Source organism: Tasmannia lanceolata, unplaced genomic scaffold (assembly GCF_043159265.1).
Source record: "Tasmannia lanceolata isolate RefF3 unplaced genomic scaffold, GAP_Taslan_0.1 ptg000015l, whole genome shotgun sequence".
Lineage (NCBI taxonomy): Eukaryota > Viridiplantae > Streptophyta > Magnoliopsida > Canellales > Winteraceae > Tasmannia > Tasmannia lanceolata.
This window is the reverse complement of record NW_027518692.1, coordinates 2229767-2250993: the sequence shown is the minus strand read 5'-3', so window position 1 is coordinate 2250993 and position 21227 is coordinate 2229767. Positions and strand designations below refer to the sequence as shown.

The 21227-nt window shown below is 40.9% G+C and overlaps 1 protein-coding gene across 4 annotated transcripts in view; it reads left to right on the top strand.

Moving 5' to 3' along the window:
• Positions 1-6099: 6099 nt before the first annotated feature.
• Positions 6100-21227, top strand: part of NIG (NSP (nuclear shuttle protein)-interacting GTPase) — a 35284-nt gene continuing 20156 nt past the window's right edge. The window contains exons 1-13 of one of the 4 annotated variants that reach the window (XM_077353872.1): positions 6100-6413; positions 6658-6775; positions 9517-9578; positions 9844-9931; positions 10103-10164; positions 10243-10330; positions 10464-10937; positions 12717-13187; positions 13642-13806; positions 13892-13996; positions 14070-14159; positions 16136-16277; positions 16363-16420. In XM_077353872.1, coding sequence (XP_077209987.1) covers positions 6677-6775; positions 9517-9578; positions 9844-9931; positions 10103-10164; positions 10243-10330; positions 10464-10937; positions 12717-13187; positions 13642-13806; positions 13892-13996; positions 14070-14159; positions 16136-16277; positions 16363-16420 — 1904 coding nt within the window. In that variant the 5' untranslated portion in view covers positions 6100-6413; positions 6658-6676. Of the gene's footprint in view, positions 6414-6657; positions 6776-9516; positions 9579-9843; positions 9932-10102; positions 10165-10242; positions 10337-10463; positions 10938-12716; positions 13188-13641; positions 13807-13891; positions 13997-14069; positions 14160-16135; positions 16278-16362; positions 16421-21227 lie in introns of those variants that run through there. The other 3 variants (XM_077353871.1, XM_077353873.1, XM_077353874.1) reach the window with 3 other exon arrangements.

The following is a 21227-nucleotide window of genomic DNA, read 5'->3' as shown; positions in this document are numbered from 1 at the left end:
CCCCGTGCATCGCACGGGTGTTTTTACTACTACTAATATATATATATATATATATATATATATATATATATATATATATATATATATATTAAACGACCTAGGTGTTACAGCATGTACCGGGTCAAGGCAACCTCTGTTAGCCCAAGGTTCCCCATGGGTTCAACTAATCACTTTTACCTTGTTGTTTTGAGGCTCGCAAACTGAAATTGATTAGTCTTTATGGACTAATGTGTTGCTTTGTAGTATTGTGCCTTAGACAGGAAACTCAAATGTCACACCAAAAGGCAGCACATTTAGCATAATATAACTCAACACATGGCTTGCGGATCAACATGCACAATGAACCAAACGAGCTTGTTCATACATTGGAGACATCATCCTTGGAAGATGTTCAAGTCAAGAGCTCAAGTTAAAGATCCCACAAGCATACCTTGCAAAGTGCCAAAAGAAGCTTGGAGATGAACTAGCATTGATGACCACATCATGTACCATTGAAGATGTTTAAAGAATGGAGGAAGTCGCAAGGCCCAAAGCATGTTGAAGATGTGCAAGAAAGTGCTAAGGAGCCAAGGCAATTCAAGAAGACTCAAGGTTCTACCTTTTATAGATTGTATTGGAGTCCTCTTGTCAAAATGTATTTGCACTTTCAAATGATTTTCAAAACAACCTTGACATCTTTGAAAACCACCCACACACCCAAAAATGTATTTGAAACCCTTGGACAAAAGCCCAAAGACCATAGCCCAAAGCCCTAAAGTTCAAATGTGTAATAACAAGTTTTCAAAACAGGGCCGGCCGACTGGGATCTCCCGGGCGACTGTTGGATGGATGCTAGAACTCTGGCATCTACCCGACAAAAGTGGGCCGGTCGACCGAGGCAACCCCGGTCGACCGCGGATAAGCTCCTGGAAATTCAAGAGCCATCCAGAAAGGTCTTGGCGGTCAACCGCCATTGGTTTGGCAGATCGCGAATAGGTTTTGGACAAAAATTAAAAATGTCCAGAAAGCCCTCGACGGGCGACTGCGACATCCCCAGTCGACCGCGACTGTTTAAAATTTCAAAATAAAAAAGAGCGCCCGATAAGGGCGGGCGACCGCAACATCCCGGTCTACCGCCCCCATTGGCAAAGTAGTCGTTGGGGCTTGCGCGACTTGCTTTTTCTTGGCCCGTTATTTACGGTTTGGCCCCCAAACGGTAATATCTTTGCTTTGGCTATTTATACCCCTATCCTAGACCTTCTAAACAACCTTTTGCAAGATCATTTCACATCTTTAAGAGCTTAACTTTGAAATCTAAGGTTGTTCCAAAAAATCCTCTTCAATGCTTTGCCTTGTGTATTTACATTCAACAAGAGGTTCTCCATAGGGCTTTATTAATGTAATCTTTTGGAGAGACTGTGAGCTATTCATTGTAACCTTTGGATATTGAAATCTTGGGGTAGATGGCAACCCAAGAGGGGGGTGAATTGGGTTTTAAAACTTTGCCAAAAATATTGCGAAAATGAAAACTAAGTGGCAAATTAAAACTTTAAACACAAATGAAAATAAACCACAAATGCACAATCACAAAATAAAGAGAGTGAGAGAAATAGACAAAGAGCACCCGAGATTTATAGTGGTTCGGTCACTCAAGGACCTACTCCACTCCACCAAGACCTCTTGGTGATTTTACTACGGATTCCCTTAATTGCGAGGAATCAATCCAATTACAAAGGTTCGGCTCCGCCTCGCAAGACTTGCCACGAACCGGAGAAAGCTCCGCGTCTCCAACACTCGCTCTTGAGATGGCTACGCGTTTCTTCGCACTAGTCAAAATGCAATGTTCTTCAAATAAAGAAAACTAAAAATCCCTTTACAAGGGTTACAAAGGATGGATGAAGATGTACAAATATAAGCATAATCCACTTCCTTGGTTAGAGATGAGAGAGGCATTAAAAACACTTTGGTTTGATCTTTTAGATGTTCAAGATAATGCAAAAAGATGTTTAAGAAAGGTTTAGATAGTGTATATATAGCCCATTTGAAAATATGACCATTTGGGGGTAAAACTGTAAAAAACGGAGTTGAAAAAGTCAACAAGAAAAAGTCCCAACGGCTCTTTTGCTAGGCCGCGGCGGTCGACCGGGCCACAGCGGTCGCCCGCCCTTTATCGGGCGCCTTTTTTATTTTCAAAATCTCTACCGTCATGGTCGACCGACCCAATGGCAGTCGTCCGGTGAGGACTACCTGTTTGCTCAAAATTTAAATTCAAAAACTTTTTCGCGGTCGACCGACCCTTGGCGGTCGTCCGCCCACACCATGCTGGATTTGTTTTTGTTGAAACAGAAACCAATCCGCGGTCGTCCGGGACTACCTCGGTCTACTGGCCCTATAAATTTTGAGAAGCCTGGAATTCCAAGTTCCATCTCGCGGTCGCCCGGCATAGCCCGGTCGACCGGCCCTGTATGAAATTCCTTTTTTACTTTAAAAACTTTAGGGTCATTTGGGCTATGGTCTTTGGGATTTATTCCTACGTTTTCAAATATATTTTCAAATACATTTTAACCTATGTTTAGTGCCTTTGACATCTCTAAAAACACAAGGAGATGAGTACAAACTCTATTGACTTGAAAAGGCACTACAATCTTCTCTTGATCTTCAAGGATTCAAGTCCTCCATGCATCTTGGATCATCCTACCTTTGGCACTCCAAATGCATTCCAATTAGCTTCAATGCCTTGATCCAAGCTTCCTTGATTGCACACTAATGAAATCTACAACTTAGACAAACAAAAGCACATTAGTGATATAAAATCACTTGTGTATGAAATCATCAAAACAAAAAGGTAATGCCAAGGTTGGAACTATTGGGCTTATAGATATCAAGAGGCATTGAGTGAGTTTCCACCTTCTTCCTTTTCATTGTAATCGGGGTCTACGATTCGGCCCAACAACAAAGGTGAATCCGGCGCAAAGATGAGTGATTCCCTTGGAGGCGGTTTGCGAAGAGGGTTAATCTCCTTAGAGGCGGTTCGCAAAGAGAAGTGATTCTCTTGGAGGCGGTGTGTGAAAATGGTTGATCTTCTTGAATGTGGTTTGCGAAGAGGGTTTGTTCCCTTGGAGGCAGTGTACTTTTGCAAAGCTTGGGACTTGGCATGTGAAGTCTTATTTTAGTAAAGAAAAATTCCAAGGAAAGTCCAAGTACTTGGGTAGTGGAGTAGGTCCATTTGTGATCGAACCACTCTAAATCTTTGTGCGGTCTCCTTGTTCTCCTTCTTGCCTCATTTGGGTGTTTGGTAACATCTAACCTTAATTTATGTTTATGCTTAATTGAACAACGGTTAGATTTAAACTTATAATGTTTTCAAAATCTTAATTAAATTTGATTTTTTAATTTCTATCAAATTTAGTATAAAAATTTTAATGACCAATTCACCCCCCCACCTCCCCCTCTCGGTTTGCCCTTTGGGATTCAGCCTTCCTTCCACCAAAGCTATGCAGAAGGTGGGACCCATTCCTATGCAAGAGCCGTTCGTACGCTCGATCGTAACTTATAGGCACATGTTTTCCCTCGACGGTCCGATGTTCAATTCTTACTAAATGAGTGATCATCCCCCACGAGATTGTTTTAGGACTGTCTTAAACATCCAGCTTAGTGCTGCCACGTGTTCTAAAATAGGAATATATTTGTCATTAGTATGATGATATAGAGACTGATTTGGAGATCTAGAGTGGAACCGAACTAATAGCATCTTCACAAGCATGGTTTTAAATTTTGACCGAAATTTCGGATTTCGGTGGAGACCGACACCGAAATCACACTTACCCGAAACAGTATTTTATTTTGGCCGAAATTTAGGGCGAAATTTCATTTTTGCTAAATTTCACCCAAAAAACCTGTTTTTTTTACAGAAATTTCAACTGAAATTTCGATCGAAATTTTGATCGAAATTTTGTATCAAATAAAATACTGTTTTCTTTGTTTCACCGGATTTCGGCCGAAATTTTGATTTCTAGGGCTTCAGAAACCGGTATCGAAATCGAAATTTAAAACCTTGTTCACAAGTTAGAAATCTTGGATCCTTGATTTTTCGCTTTACCCCCTTAAATGGCAAAACTACCCTCCAATGCCATGTGGCATGTAGGGATTTGTTCGGTTCCACTCTAGGTCCCCAAATCAGCCTCCATAGCAGCACTCTTGTCATTAAGATCAACTACCAAGACCACATGCATCTGGTCTTGATGAATGAAAACGTTTATGATCTAATATGCAGCTGGCATATGTGCCTGGTATCACATCCAATCTCTTCTCTTCAAAGTCCAATGCCGAATGGAGACCTCAAACACTAGATTTAGACATGCAAAAATAGTAGCTCAAACACATCTTAAATAAAACATTTTCCACCATGCCTATCATAGTCTAGAATCATCCGGTGAGGGCGACACCTAGGTGATAGGCCATACTGATCATAGACCACAGAATAGTGGCTTAAACACATCTTAGAGAACATTTTTTTCACACAAGGTGATAGGGTCGCACTTAAAAACTGAATTGGGGTTCAAAGCTCTTGGTGGGGATGTTTCCCATGTAAAGTTGATCATTTTGTGTAATTCTGATGGAATCAAAGAGTATATATATATATATATATATGGAAATTTTATCAGCACTACTGTATTTTGATGAGGCACTCCTCACATTATTAAAAATACGGTATGGCCTGCACCATAGGATGATCCAAACCGTCCATTAGATAGGCCACAACCTATATAGGTTGTGCCCCAAAAATTATTTCCATAGTTTGAACCTAACCCTCCGATCTTAGAGGGTTAGGATCAACACTCTAACATTCAGATCGGAGGGTTAATTTGGATCAACCTATGGAAATATTTTTTAGGGCACAACCTATTTAGATTGTGGCCCATCTAATGGACGGTTTGGATCACCCTATTGTGCGGGCCATATCGTACTTTTAATAGAGTGAGAAGTGCCCTCATCAAAATACAGTAGTGCTGGGAACATTTCCCTCAATATTTTGGAAAGTGATATATTCGTAGCTTAATTTTGTTTCCTTGGGCCACCCACTTACCATATATGGGTCCGGACGACCCAAGAGCCCGCCACTAGAACCCAACCCTTAAGGGGCTAGGTCCAAGGGGCGTCCTGCTAAAACAGTTTCCTTAACCTTCGGCGAATAGTAATGAGTCTTCACCGGTTCGGTGGCATCTTTGGTTGGATCTTCCTTATGAATCTGGTCTTCTCTCCAGAGGGGCTACTCAGTCGACTGGTAGAACAAGGTCCCACGCCTCCCGGCCAACTAGGATGGGACATAAAACGTCTTCAGGTCTTGCACAACCGATACCTCCATTTTTGCCATGGATTTTGTGAGCCCATCAGGAGTGCGCATCGTTTGGACCTCTTTTTGGAGAAGAATTCCATTTCTAGAAGTCCCCTCTCGTATGTCACCTTACTCACTTCAGGCCTTTGGACGACTAAGTCAGCTCGGCTTCTCTTTCAGAATCAGATTCACTTCCGACGTGGACACACTTGACCCTGCGTCACTTGATGTATCATCGAGAAATACCTATTCAGATTCTGCGTTGCTTGCTGCATCGAGAATAGCTTCTCCTTCTGAACCTTCGTCATTCTTTGAAGAGGGAATTGATGATGATTCCAACCGGCTCTGTAGTTTCGAGGCTGGCTTAGATCTTTCTGCTGTTTTGGGGAACATCTTGGCCTTCACTTCTGCTTTGGTTGGCTCCCTTTGAGGGGTCGCAGAGGCAGAAGGGTGACCCACGAACCAGGGTCTAACAGGATGCGATTGACATTGTGATTGTCAATCTCCCCAATCACTTGGGACGATTGTGTTCAGTTGTTTTCAGAATGAGGACGTCGTTAGTGAAGGTGACAGCAGCTGAAGACTGAGCATACAGGGCCTCCTTCATTTCATGAATCATGATAAGAAGCCTATCTGTAGTAATACGGATGGGATGGAGGAAAGAAAGAATAAAGAAAGAGTGTGTTAAAGGGTGGTCACAACTCACAACTCACCAATAAGATAGAGGAGATCTGGCCCAGGGAAAAAGAATGGGCTAAATATAATATCACCTCCCCATTGTTACACCTTTTTATTCGAAGGGGTCCCTTTCTCGTTCTACCCCCATCGAGGGCATTTCAGTACTTTTCTCCCCCAACCAATAATTCCATCTCCGGACCGGGAAAAACCGGTGTCCAACCGGCAAAACCGCCGTCATTTCCTGTGTTTGACCCCAGCAAAAAAGAAAAAGAAACTCTCTCTCTCGCTCTCATTTAAAGAAAAAGCAGAGATTTTTTCTTCAGAGATCGGATTTATGATTATCAAATTTATGCATTTCCTCGATCTATTCAGTTTCCAATAGGTTTCAGCACTCGAATTTCTCCATCCGCTCCCCAATCAGGTATTTCTCACCCTCCCTATAACTTTTTCAAAATTTTTAGGGTTTCTCGCCTTTTATCTCTCTGATTCTACTTTATTAGCTAAGCTCGTTGCATTAGATTTGATCTCGATCGTGTAATTCTGGGTTTATCGTGTCATATTCTTCTTCAATTCTCCTCCCGTTTGATGATCTGTTTAGCTTTTTAAAAACTGTGCTTATCGATGAAACTCATTCATTTTTTTGCTTTTTTTTTCTTCTATGGAAGTGGGAGAATCTGTAGAACGATGGCGAATCGGATGAAGGAAGACGAGAAGAACGAGAAGATCATTCGTGGTCTTTTGAAACTTCCTCCCAATCGAAAATGTATCAATTGCAACAGTCTGGTATGCCCTTGTGTCTCCATTCATTTTCTTTTTTCGGGATTTGAATTATGGGTGCTTTATTTAAGGGATCAATGTTCGAGGCAATAGATCTATAATTGCACACAAGCATGCGGGCTTTCTATTGTAAAATTCATTTGTAATTGTTGGGAAATCCAGTTTTCATGATCAGAATAGACTGAACACTGAAAACATTGTTATTTGTAAAGGTTCCTTACAGTCTTGATTACCTTCCTCAATCTGTTTAGAAGCTATCATATGCCTTTGCCCCATAAATCTTCCATAAAATGACTCGCCTCTTACTTTTTTGGCGGTAGTCAATGCACTCATGAGCAATAGGAATCAGGTGTCCTTGCACAGAGGTTCGTTACAGTCTCGAAAAGATTGGATCAAGTACTTTCCTCAATCTGTTTCGAAGCACCTCAAGGCCCTGTTCGTTTAAGATTATGAATACTGATTGTGAGGGCCAAACTGATTATTGGATTCAAACCTACATTTAAATTGAATCCAATAATCGGTTTGGCACTCAAATCAGTATTCATAATCTTACAGGCCTGTTTGTTTTAGATTATGACAACTGATTGTGGAGTCCCCAACCGATTATTGGACTCAAATTTAGTGCAATTTTTTGTCCAATAATCGGTTGGGGACTTCACAAACGGTTGTCATAATCTAAAACAAACAGGGCCTAATCAATTTAGTATACATGTTAAAGTATAAAAGATTGAATAACGCCTTCTCCAACAGTTTAAGCTTTTGGAGTAATTGGTTGTTTCACATAGTATCAGAGCAACGGTCCCGAGCTAAAAAATCCTCGATATTAAAAATCCACATGTAATGGCCAACCCAAAAGAGGGGCCACATGTGCCAAGTGTAGGCCAACCCTAGAAAGAGGGGCCACACACGAGGGGGAGTGTTGAAGTATAAAAGATTAAGCTTTTGGAGAAATTGGTTGTTTCACAATACATTCATGATACACCCACTGGCTTGTCAGTACCTTCCCGTTTCATTTCTCTTTGGGATGAGAGTAAGGAAGTTGGCATTGATGCTTCCAATTGGGTTCTCATGAAATTTTTTATGCTCTGTTTAGTTGCTCATTTTGGGGGGATTGTAAGAGTTTCAAATGCTTGAAATCTTCCAAAGATCTCCCTGTTAAAGTATAAAAGATAAATAACGCCTTTCTCCAACAGCTTAAGCTTTTGGAGAGGTTGGTAAGTTAACATGGTATCAGAGCCAAAGGTCTCGAGTTCAAACCTCCCGGATAGCAAAAATCCACATGCGATGGTCGGCCCAAAGTGGGACCACATGTGCCACGTGTTTGCCAAGTGGGCCACACGTGCGGGGGAGTGTTAAAGTATAAAAGATAAATGACGCCTTTCTCCAATAGCTTAAGCTTTTGGAGAGGTTGGTAAGTTAACACTCCCCAAAGCATTTTTGGTTGTCATTTAGACCTTTGACCACTAGACAACTTCTAGACATCATTATTGCTTTTTATCTTAGGCCTACGCGGTGGAGATGTTTCCCCCCCATAATCATCTCCCCAAATTTCACCATTTTTGTGGAATTTGAGGAGAAGATCTCAAGAAGTTCTTGATTTATTCTCTTTTCTTCCTTTCTTTCTCTTCCACCCTTCATTTTGGTAATGGCACCCTACATCTTCCGCTAATCTTCTCATGGATTGCCGCGTAACCAAACACCACTGTACCAATCTTCCATGCTTGTCTTCTCCCCTTTGACCACTTCTTCTACTAATCTCCCACCCAACTTCAAGCAACCAAACAGAGCAGTAGAGGACGTTCACATCATTCACAGAGTCCAGAGCCCAGACTCCCTCTATTTTGATCGGTAAATAGCACATGGCAGCATTAGTGGTGTTTAGCAGCATGTTGTGGCAGATTTCTTGTTTTCTGTATGCATAATTATATGAACCATACATATGATATGCAAATGTTGTGTAACACTGGGAGATTTTTCATGGTTTGACCAGCTTGTGATCTGTTTAGTTCTTTCCATTTCATTTTAGTTTTGAAGCAACCAGAATTTATAATGATATCTAGTTATAGTGGGTATAATTCTGTCTCTTTTGTAATCTACCTGGTATAGTGATAAGAGGTTCATTCCTTTTGGTGTTGGCCTAATGGGGTCAACTTGGTTCCATTGTATAATTGCTTCCGTAGCCTAATCATTCTGTTACCATTCCAAAAAGAAAGAAAGGAAAAAAAAATCGTTATGACAGGAAAACAGTGTGTGCCTTGCCTGAACATGATCCACTCAAGAAATATAGGCTTTTATTACTAGTCTTTATGTGTTTTTATGATTAATATTTTATGGGGTACAAATAAGAATCTAGAGCTTATATTATGAGTCAGGGAAATTTACATTTATGAGGTTTTGAACAACCCAAGTTTTCCATCATAATTGTATACATATCTGGTTATATCCATTATACAGCATAGTACTAAAGGAGTCAATTCCAAACTTGGTGAGTTGACTCGACTCAATAGGGAATTGAGTTGAGTGCCAATCTGGAGATTATATATGCACTGGAATAGCAGATGACGGACTCGAAACCATGACCTAAAATCTGAAGCAAAACATACTGAACCTCTATGCCATGCATTTCTATTGGGTTATGTTACTAACAATGTATGTATGTACAAACATATGTACATTAATACAAACACACATTGAAGCCTTTATTGAGTCATTCATGACTCGACTGACCCACTTTTTCTGGCAAGCAGGGACCACAATATGTGTGCACGAACTTCTGGACATTTGTTTGTACAACCTGTAGTGGAATTCAGTAAGCATTACTTGCTGCTTTCTTATAGCTACTGTCTTTTCTGGTCATGTGTCGATTTGTTTTCCACATTCAGCTCCTTTCTGGTTTCCCTAATCCATTCTCATGGAATTTGATGATCTTTAATAAAGTTCTACATGAAATATTGAATGAGATTCCTGATTCTCTTGAATGAGAGCCTCTGATATATAGTATTGATTTCATTTTCATGTTAGTTCCAGGCGCTCGAAGTTAAATTTTCACCTAACATAATTAAAATTATTTCCAGTCGGGAGTTCACCCACCGCGTGAAATCGGTATCTATGGCTAAATTTACTTCACAGGAAGTGAGTGCTCTTCAAGGAGGGGGAAATGAGGTACATGCATGCATCTTTCACATCTGATCAGGATTTGTTCTTTTCAATCTGTTAACAACCATCTTAAACATACCATTCAGAAAAAAAACAACGATATTAAACATCTCACATTAATATTAAAAAAAAGCTTATCTTTCACATTGCTGTACTAATCTTTATCTCATTTCACAGCGAGCGAAGGAAATTTATTTCAAAGAATGGGACTCACAGCGCCATTCTGTACCTGATAGCAGGTTATTACTGAATCTATGTTTTACTATCTTGGAAATCATAGAAACGGCTGAAATTCTAACCTTAATGCTTGTTTTTAGCAATGTCGAGAGGCTCAGGGATTTCATTAAGCATGTTTACGTTGATAGAAGATACACTGGGGAGAGGAGTGTTGACAGGCCTCCAAGGGTGAAAGTATACCAAGTTCTTATTTATTATGAACTTATAAATGTTTTCTATTCATTATTGTTTCTCTAAATTTTCTTGGAGCCCTATATCCACCTTCATTTGTTAAAACTGTTGTTCTTCTCTGATGATATAGGGTGACAGGGAGGATTCTAATGAAAACAGAAGGTTGGATGCATATCGTGGTGATTCTCGAAGCCCACCATATGAGGACGCATATGAACGTCGTTTCAATGAACGATCGGGTCCTGGTGGAAGGAATGATGATAGAAACTATAGATACAATTATGATGAAAAAAGAAGTCCTGGATATGAGCAAGAAAATCTAAGGTATGGTGATTACAGGAAGAGTCCTGTCCACTTTGAGGTTGTAGATGATAGGCTTCGAAATGGGAATCAGAATAGGAGATTTGAAGATCGGAGGCTCGCTGATGGATCGTCCCAGCCAGAGGGTAGGTCACCAAACCATCAGAAGGGCGTAGATATATCCAGTCCCCCAGTGGTACGTCCTGTTAGAGATATTTTAGGTGAGGATATTCCACCTCTTCGTGTGGGTGAACCTCCGAAAGTAAATGGTGGCAAGTCGCTTGATGGTTCTGCACATACACAGGTGGGTTTACTACTCAATTCTCAATTCACTATGTTTTAGATTTGGGGAAGTGCTTCTTGTTGTTTCTTGGTCGCTTGGCATGTCTACCGTAACACAAATATGTCTACATTGATGTGGTTAAAGATCAGATATTCTTTTAATAATGTCGATATTTAATTGTTTCATGTTATAATACATGTCTGTTGAAATATATATGGACAATCAATTGAGTGATGTTACCAGGACATGCATATATCTTTCAAGAGAAAAAGAAAAAAAAAAATGAAAAAAGGGGTCTGTTCATACGTTCGATATGACAGATATTGTTTGACCTTTTTAAATAGGATTTGGTTCATTAGTTCTCCAAATGTTGACTCTTCTCATATTTTCAAACAATTTTAAACACATTATGGGTTAGTGCTTCTGTTGTTTTGGTTTTCTTTAAACCATTTATCAAGCCCAAATAAAATAACTGTTCACTAGTACATTAAGGACTTTTAGGTCCCACCATAATCTCATAGTTACCAGAAACTTCCCAGTTGGATGAGAAGCTCGCTTTGGAAGCCAAGTTCTTCTCGCATCCCAAATTTAGGGGAAGCGCTCCCCACATGCCTCCCATGCGTTTCTCTTAATTAAGAGTCCGCTTCCTATTTAGATAATTAATATTTCCCTAAAAGAGTGTTTTCTCATTTTGATAATGCCGAAGGAGCGTATTTTAAAAAAGTGTAGTTTGAACTTTATAATATCTCATCATAAGTTTCAAATGAAACTTATATGGATTTTTTTCCAACAACTTAATATTAAATATACATGAATAAAATGTGTGAAACTATAAATCCCTAAAACCTGTAATTCTAATTAGTCTCATTCATTTCTAATGAGGTTTGCAAGTCAATGAAAGGAGGGGGTTTAGTTGTGAAGAAGCTGTCGGAGATGAATCAACTGCTGTTGGGTAAGTGATTGTGGATATGAGTCTGAAGGCCTTTGGAAACAAATCTAAGGAAGGAGTATGGGGAGGGCCTCATTGAGTGGTTTGTAGTGATGACGAGCATTTGGGCTCCACATTCTCTTTCGCTTCAGCTGTTGACATAGATTGTTGCACAGGACCCAGGATTTTTACTTGGTCGAATTAACTCCATAGCTAAGAGATATATCTCTTTACTATTGAGTTCTCAGAGTTCTTCTGGTATTTGTATCACTTGACTTTGTTGAAATCTTCTATCCTAAGAAACCCTTGTGATAGGGCAACTTTACTTCCCACGAATTCCCTTTCTAGAAGCGGTCCGATTGGGAGAGCATACAGTCAATTCAAAATTTTGGTCTACGGCCTCGATCTTGCTGTAAAGAACAGCTGATCCAATTACTAAGATGCACAGCTTTTCAATTAATTCTGTTACTTTATCCTACGGCTAGTGGATGTGATCAGCTATTCCTAAATCCATACATATTCAATTTCCATTGGTTTGTGGATGGAAACCACGCTGACATAATTATAACCATGTGCTATTGCATGGCTTAGTAAAATCACCTGCTTGCTATTCCTAAGATGTCGGGGCTTAATTTTTGTTTTATCGATTTCTGGATTTGACAGCCTACAGCGCTGTATTATTCATTATTAAATCTTTTATTTTGAATGACTGAATATTGGATTAAAGAATAGGACCGAGATGGTCAAATACAAAGAAACGAAGAGAAAACAAAAAACAGATAAACCAAAAATACTTATTAAATACAGATAAACCAAATATTCAGTATTAGATATTCTAGTAATTGAAATACTTATAAGGGTTTTCATTGCAGAGGACTGCCTCGTCCAGTAGCCTGGGGTCCACTGACGGGAATTCAGTGGAACTCAAGCCGGTAAGTGCAGGAAGTTTGATTGATTTCAATGAAGATCCTGAACCTCCACCTCCTGCAGCACCACATGACCCATTGTCAGGTCCATCTCCCCAGCAACCTACAACAACTCCAGCCAGTGATGGCGGCAACTGGGCATCTTTTGATTTTTCTGCACAGGAAAAAGCACCTCAGCCACCTTCAAATGCTACTACACTGGAATCTGCACTGTCCCAGTTACTGTCAGCTCCAGCAGCCCCACCTGTAGGCAACACATCAACATTGTCTGTAGGTGGTGTTGAGTCCTTTTTGAAGGGTACTAATGGAGGGCAGTGGTCGACTATGCAACAATCTCAGCCATCTTTCGCAGGTGTTGATAGCCGGTCAACTGTTCAGCAGTTCACTCCGCAAGTTACTGGAGCTCCAAACAATCAGGTAATTCATGTCACATTTGCTCTCTCTGCATTTGTTTCTGTTAAAGTATAAAAGATTAAATAACGCCATCACCAAAAGCTTAAGTTGCTAGAGATGGCGTTATTTAATTTTTTATACTTTAACACTCCCCGTCATGTGTGGCCCCTCATTTTTAGGGTTGGCCTACACATGGCACATGTTGCCCCTCTTTTTTGTTGGCCATTACATTTGGATTTTTATCAAGGAGTTTTGAACCCAAGCCCTTTGCTCTGATACCATGTTCGTGGTATCCTAATCTCCATGATAGAAAGAAGAGATGAGAGAGTTGGAGTTCTCTCCCTCTCATAACATATGTTTTTGTGACTACGGTTACCAGTACAATAACAAAAAAATACCCCAAAATGGGTATGTAATTAAATCACGTCTGACAGTTTCATTATGGTGCATAATGCTTATTTTGTATTCTTCTTTACAGCCGTGGAATTCATTACTTACACCAAATGCACTAGGAACTTTGATTGCTCCGTTGGGACAGCCAGCTCAAGCTGGCCGAAGCCCACCGCAAGAAACAAGTGCAGGAATTGCACCACAAACTCTCCCTTCAGAAGCAAAACCTAGTGGAAGAAAGGAACTTCCGGAGGTATTAATGTTCCCACTTGTTCATGTCATGGGGCTCATCTCTTGTGTTTAATTAGCTTTCCTTACAAATATTGAATGCTTTGCAGGACCTTTTTGCTCTAACTTACGCCCCAACACATGTACCAGTTCCGGGTTGGCAAACTAGTGCACCTCATGGCATGGGATTTGGCATGCAATATCCAACCACAATGGTATCTTATATTATCTTTTCTATAGTTGATTACTCTAGGTAGCAGATAACAACTTGTAAATATGGATTTGCAGCTGCAACCAATACCAGTTCTTCCTCAGTCATCAAAATCTACAAACCCATTTGATCTCACAAATGAAAGAACTCTAGGTCATGCTCCCACGGTATGTTGACTTTCAATATTTCCACTTGATTTTGTTTTGCATGTATTATTACTTTCCTTTTTTCTTTTCTGTATTCTTCTTTTATTTGTCTTTTGTTTCATTTGTGAGTATGTTATGGTTAGCTAGTATACTGGGCAAAACACATCTTAGGTCGCCCACTGTCCCTTTCAGGCATGCTTATACTGTCATACCTGGGAAACGAATCTTCTTGAAGAATTTTGTGGCTGTTTTGGATTTTTTAATTAAGGATAAAGTGAAACTAAATTTGAGTTTAAAAATAGAGGTTTGGTCATGATTCTTGGAAGTTCAATTGACTGTCCAGTGCAAAGTGGTAGAAATTTTTTCTTCAAGAATATGCCTGAATTGAATATCTTGGTTTGATTGGGACTACTGAGTTTCTTTTATTGTAACCACCGATTAAATTAATGTGCAATGCAAAACGAAAATTTTTCTTCATGAACATGTCTTAATTTAATGCCTTCGCTTTCATTTTTCTCCTCTAGTAATTTAATAGGTCCCAGTAGTTTGGATTGATGTTTCTTATTAATTTATTGGAAATGATTGCTGCAAAGACTAATGAGAATATGCTCTACGTATGACCATAGTTTCAGGTTTCGATTTCCATATGCATTTCGGTTATGGAAATGGAAATATGTTGATTTCATATGAAAATTTCGGTAAAAATCCTGCAAAATTCCATTTTAAAAAAAAGAAAAAGAAAGAAATCCTGAAAAATCATGGAAATGTATGGAAACATTTGCAAGTAATGAACATTTAAGATGAAACTTCAGGAAAGAGTGGCGTCCCCTTGCCCCTCCTAGAGTGTGCATCTTTGGGTGGACTGCCTTCTTGAATACAATTCTTACGGTTGACCACCTGAGGAACCATTAGATGCTGATTATTGACCATTGTCCTCTTTGCATAGAGACACGGGAATCAGTTGATCACATTTTTGTGCATTGTAAGTTCTCTAGAGACATTTGAGGCCGAATTCTAAGGAGGTTTCGAATCTTTTTGGGTCTTCCCATGATCGCATCTCGCATGGCTGATCTCGTGCACTGTTGGTCTTTTGCTCCGTGGAAGAGAAAAGAGAGAATACTATGGAAAGTACTTCTTCCTACGGCCATTTGGGTGATTTATAAGGAAAGAAATGACCGGTTGTTCCGCAATTCGGTTAAAGGCTCAGGTTTTGCATTCACAAAATTCATTTCGCTCACCATTTTTTGGGGTCAAATCTCTCCCGTGTTTCGGACTTATTACCTCTACTGGCTTATGGAAATTCAACCCGCAGTGTCAAGCATATGATGTTGACTCCTACTTTTCTACTTTATGTTTTTATGTGGGCCATTTTACAAAGACTACTCCCTAGATATTATGTTTTATCCTGTTTTAGGAAAGTCAAAGATGTATCTGCTGCAGGTCTTACCTATCATTTTCTCCTCAGCCTTCTTACACTCTTGTCCATCACATTTTCTGTTGTTTCATTTATTCTTATATGTACGGGTGTTCAACTGTTCCATTCGTCAATTGTTACGTAGATTATTCATCACAATCTATATTTTCTCTTGCACCATTTCAAAAAAAAAAAAAAATCTATATTTTCTCTTTAGGCACTTTTCTGATTTTTTTGGTGCAACTGTAAAGTTTAGGGAATTGATATTTGCACGACCCAAAAGCAATAAGAGCATGAAGCTCATTTGTCATTTTGCCAGAGTTCACGCCCCAGCCCCTTTTCCTTTAAAAATGCCCTAAAGAGGCAAAAGAAAATAAGAGGAAAGAGGGAAGCTCGATTTCGCTTTCATGCTGCTTTTGCCATCAAAGTTAATTTCCTCTTGTTTGTTGGGTCTCAGTTCTTTGTCATGTGCTTTTTAATGTGTCCTGTGAACCAAATGGTTCATTAATAAGCACATGTATAGTTATCTTTTTTTTTTTAATGGTCACATGTATAGATATCTATAATACTTTTTTGGATGCAGTTCCCATCCATGGGATCTTTGCAAGGTGCTCTACCAAATATGGGAGTCCCTCCACCCTTACTCCGTAGTTCCAGCTTTGGCACCCCTTCTCCGCGATGGGTACATCCCCACACACCATCTTATGCATCTGCAGTGTCTCCAGGTACAATCGTTGTGTGGCCATTTACTGTTTTCTTTCTTGTCTTTTCTGATTTGTATTTTGAATATTCAGTTTCTCTTATTTCCAGTACTGTTTTCAGGTGCATATATGGTGCAACAAGCACCAAGTAGCATGCCACCTCTTGGGTAAGTCTGTCATTATTTCTATGTTTACTTTACGGTCCACTGAGCTAATACAAGAGCCCCTCAAACATTTTCATAACAAGACAAAAAAGCACTATGTCCAGAAGACAATGGTTAAGTACTCCATTTTTTATTTATTTCTTGATGAATGACCTAAACATAATTCCATTGTTGTTTCATTTGTTAATTCGAAACATTTACATTTTGTAAAAGATTGATTAGTTTTGAATTTCTTAGTTCCTAAATTTCTTCTTCCAGGTTACAGCAGGAAGGATAGATTTGAAAGGTTGCTTTGGTACACTAAATTTTACGGATGCTTTGAACTTGTGGTCATTCTTTTGAATTTACAAGTCATTTGCCTATTCCTTATGAAATTTGGGAGGTTTTAAAAACAATATCTTGATGAACTTCCTGAATTCCCAACTCTTTCTGTGGTGATGCAGCTGCATCTTGTTCAAGAAATCCATATCCTTGGAGGGTATAAACATATTAAAATAAAACTCATGTACTACTCTCCCACTCAATTATACTGATCTGAAACTTTTGATCACTGAATGATTTTGATTGCTTTAGCTGCGTCTTGTTTGAATTTCAGAACCAACTTTGCTCTATTAGTGACATGGATCCCCTAGCATTGGTCACCCAAGCTGAATAGCTAGCTCTGATTCCAATTATTGGACAAGTATAAATGCTGTTGGCAGTTGTCTGATAACTAAGGCCACTTATTGAATTTAAAAGGAAATGGTACGCCCTATAAAAATATAGATATTAGATTCGTAGCATGCTACAACATTGCCTGTTTATCTCTGAGTCTGGTCAAAGATCAAGATGCTCAGGCAACGTGCGTGTAGCAGAAAACTACTCAACCAAGAAAATGCCAACTATATCACATAAATGAACATGAGACCCCCACATTTATAATATGGACAAAACTCTAATGAACTATCAAATTCAGAGAGCTAACAACCTGGTCAAAACTAAGGATTTCGAAACTCATACTAACAGGTAGCTACTAACTAAATTAATTTTTGTGTGACCCATAAGCAGAAGATTTTATAAGATCTACTAACTAACTAAACCGTCAAAGCCAAGGGACTAGTTACTGGATTTGGATTTTTTTTTTTTCTTGTCATTTGACTCCTGCACCTAAGACCAGGGTAGGATTACGCATTGTATTCACGTAGTCTACCCTAATAAATTGTTTTTTTTTTGTTTTGAAAATTGACAATTCATTAAATTTAAAAGGTTTAGCCAGGGACAAGCTGTCCCACAGCTTACAATTTCAGATAGATAGCGATCCGAAGACTGATTACACTTTTAAGGCGGGGAGTTAGACAATGATACAACTAGGATATATTCCCGCAGGACCCCCTCCTTAACTAACGAATCTGCCGCCTCATTTGCAGATCTCCTTCGGTGTTCTATCTTGGGCTTCAATAGCATCATAAGATCTAAAATTTTCGCAATCAGCCCTTGAAATCTCCAGGGACCTTTGGATTTATTTGATGCCCAGCTTACTACATTGGCTGAGTCCCCTTCCACTATCAGCTGTCTCATATCGTTTTCATGGCCCATCGAAGTCCAAAAAGGAGGGCTTTAACTTTGGCTTCATTCACTTAACATTCTCCTGCCGGCCCCGAGTAAGACATGATTGATGTTCCATTTTCGTCCCTTATGAGGCCCCCAATTCCAGCCTTGCCCGGATTTCCCAGCGAACTCCCATCAAAATTCAGTTTAAACCCACCCGGAGGCGGTGGCTTCCATTTGGGCTGGGGTTTAATCCTGATAGTTCTATCCCATATAACTACCCACCAATTTTGCAGAATGTCACCAATTCCGAAGGGAATTTTCTTTCTTGATTTTTCCCAGGAAATGTTTTCCACTCTGATGTCCGATGCCACCCGACTTACACTTCTATTTTTCTCCTCGAAAATGCCTCTGTTCCTTTCTTTCCATAGTAGTCTGCCAACATCCCCCAAAAGACCATTGCTCCAGTGCAGTAATACACTTCTAATAGATCTCGGGCAAACCCATGAAGTTCTAAAAGCACGCATCGCCTTGTTCCATAAGTGGGAGGAGAAAGGGCAGTGCAACATTAAATGGTTTAACGTCTCTTCTGGTTTCAAGCACAGGGCACATCTCATGTGGGCCCGAGATCCATGCAAAGGCCACCACTCTTGGAGGAGGTAAAGAGATCCAAATTTTACTTATTGAGGATCCTCGACCTTTATTAACTGCGGCAAAGAAAGACTTTGCTGAGAATTCACAATCCGGCTCTAGGTTCCATACTCATTCGTCTTCTTTAAGGTTTGAGCAATACACGGAGTCTAACTGGCCTAGGATCTCCTATAGGCCCGAGATCTCCTCCTCTTTTACATTCCTTCTTAATCTTAAGTCCCAAAAGCCCCGCCCCATGGCATTGGGTCTTGTCATATGGTCCACCACCGTTGCCTCAGGGTTCAACGCTACCCTAAACAGTCTCGGGTATGCTTCACTAAGCAGTTTATCACCGCTCCATAGATCTAGCCAGAACATGACTCGAGTACCTTTACCAACTTTGTATCGGATTAGCGGCTCAAATTTCTCTCTTACCGAGCATATTGATTTCCAAGCCCCTGATCCATTACCTGATCGCAGTGCTTTGGCTTTCCATTCTCCCCATTCCAAGCCCTAATGAATTGTTTGAATGCAGTGTTTATTCATTTGTTTATTTTTCACAACAATAACCCACTTTTTCACGCATTTCTAATATGCCTAGTGATGGGTATTAAATACGGCGTGGCCGTAGGATCTCACCACGTGTCACTCCCATATCACCAAGATCTTAGCCATGATCGCCTGTCATCATAAGGGGTGTTAAACACGGCATGTCCACAGGATCCCGCCACGTGTCATCTTCTTATCACCAAAATCTCGGCCATAATCACTCATCAGCACGATTATGGGGAAAATTACATGCCAAATTAGCAGCCCATTAACGAGCCATGCATGCCACTTATCTCCTATAGCCAGAACGCGGCCCAATCCGAGAAGGTCCACGTGGCGCACCATGCAAGGGTATTGCATGCGAAAGGAAAGGATAAATACGTTACAGAGCCTCCTGAAGAGGGGGGAATCCCAGGGGGATAAAGAAAAAACACCATTAAAGGCCACAAAGATGTGCCATTAAGGGCAAGTTCTAATCACCCATTAAGGCCATCTCCCCAAAGAAGAGTGAGGAAAAAGGTGCTGGACGCCCACTTCCCCCCCTTCTTGGGTCCCACTCTCAATTCAACCACCCTAATAATTGAAAAAGCCCCTATGTTTGATTCTGGTAACCTAGCCATCCCCTCCATTAATCTTGCCGTTTATTTATATGATTGAGCTGGAATCTGACTTGGGTGTCGAAGTGGTCGTCTGGGACCCACCCTGGACCCCTTTGTGATTGTAGATACTGGACGGAGGCCCTCTATCCATCGCACGATCACAGATCCAGATTTCAGCACCATCATATTGGCGCCATCCGTGGGACTCATTTGAGCTCGAATATCTTGCAATGATGAGAAACCCTAACCTACAGCAGGAAGTTGGAGTGGTGACTAGGAGTCAGGCTCAACATGCGACAACCGATGCTTCCATTTATCGAGAACAGAATTCACGTGCTTCAGATCAACAGCTGCCTGCCTCAAGCGCACCCCAAATGTTTTCGACCATGGAGATGTTCAATGAACTCTGCCAAGAAATCCTTCTATGCTTGCCCCCCGGCCCTACATCACCAGTTCTCGAAATCCCCCTGCCCCCCGTGGACGAACAAAAGACTACGAGACAGAAGTGGGGAGTCACTTGGAGACCACATCATCGACGATAGCGGGAGCGGGTTCGAGCCGCCTCTCCTTCGACTAACAGCCCCATGCTCCCTGATGAAGGGGCTCGCCAGACCAAGGGATGCCGGCAGACCACTTTCAAGCAGACTACTCAAAGTCGCGCTAATCTCACCCGGACCGCCCAACCCCACGGGTTGCCCCCCGCGCACGCTGAAGAGGTAGCAACATTGGCTTAGCTGGTGGGTCTGGATCAACCGGCCGAATTGCAAAGACAAATTCAGGAGGTCAGCAAGAGATGAAAAAGCCTTACGGCAACAACATTCTAGAAGAATGGGAGAGGGAGACCTCCTCCCCTTTCACCTCGGATATAATGAGAGCCCCCGCAGAAACGGGAATAGACCTCTCGTGGTTTGGCTGCTACGATGGCACTGCCAACCTGTTGGAATTTCTGCAGACTTTTAGAAGAGTCATGGCCCTTCGTGGCGCCTCAGATGGATTCATGTGCAAGGCCTTCGCTTCCCTGTTAAGAAAAACCGCCAGTGATTGGTACCAGCGCCTGGAGCCTGACTCCATTGGGTCCTTTCATGAGTTTGGAAGAAAGTTCACAACACAGTTCGCCAACAATCGCCTTCGCCATGACCCAGCAGACGCCTTCTTAGCTCTCCGGCAAAGAAGAAACAAAACCCTGAGAGATTTTGTCCTTAGGTTCAACGCCGAGCTATCACAATTGGCCAACATCGATATCCAGATAGCAGTGATACCACCATTGACCAGAATCTTAAAGTACATCTTACGCTCAAGCCACCACGGGACCTGCAAGAGCTTGAGTCCAGAACCAACAAGCTCATCTAAGCGGAGGAGGCTTGTGGTCGGGAGCGGAATCAGCCGGGTCCCGATGAAAAGAAAAAGGAAGATTCGAGGGGAGCAGGAAAGTCGAGAGCCGAGAGCCGAGGAGAGACCGATGAATAGGAACTCGAATCCAGTTTTTGAAAGATTGGGAAATGCTC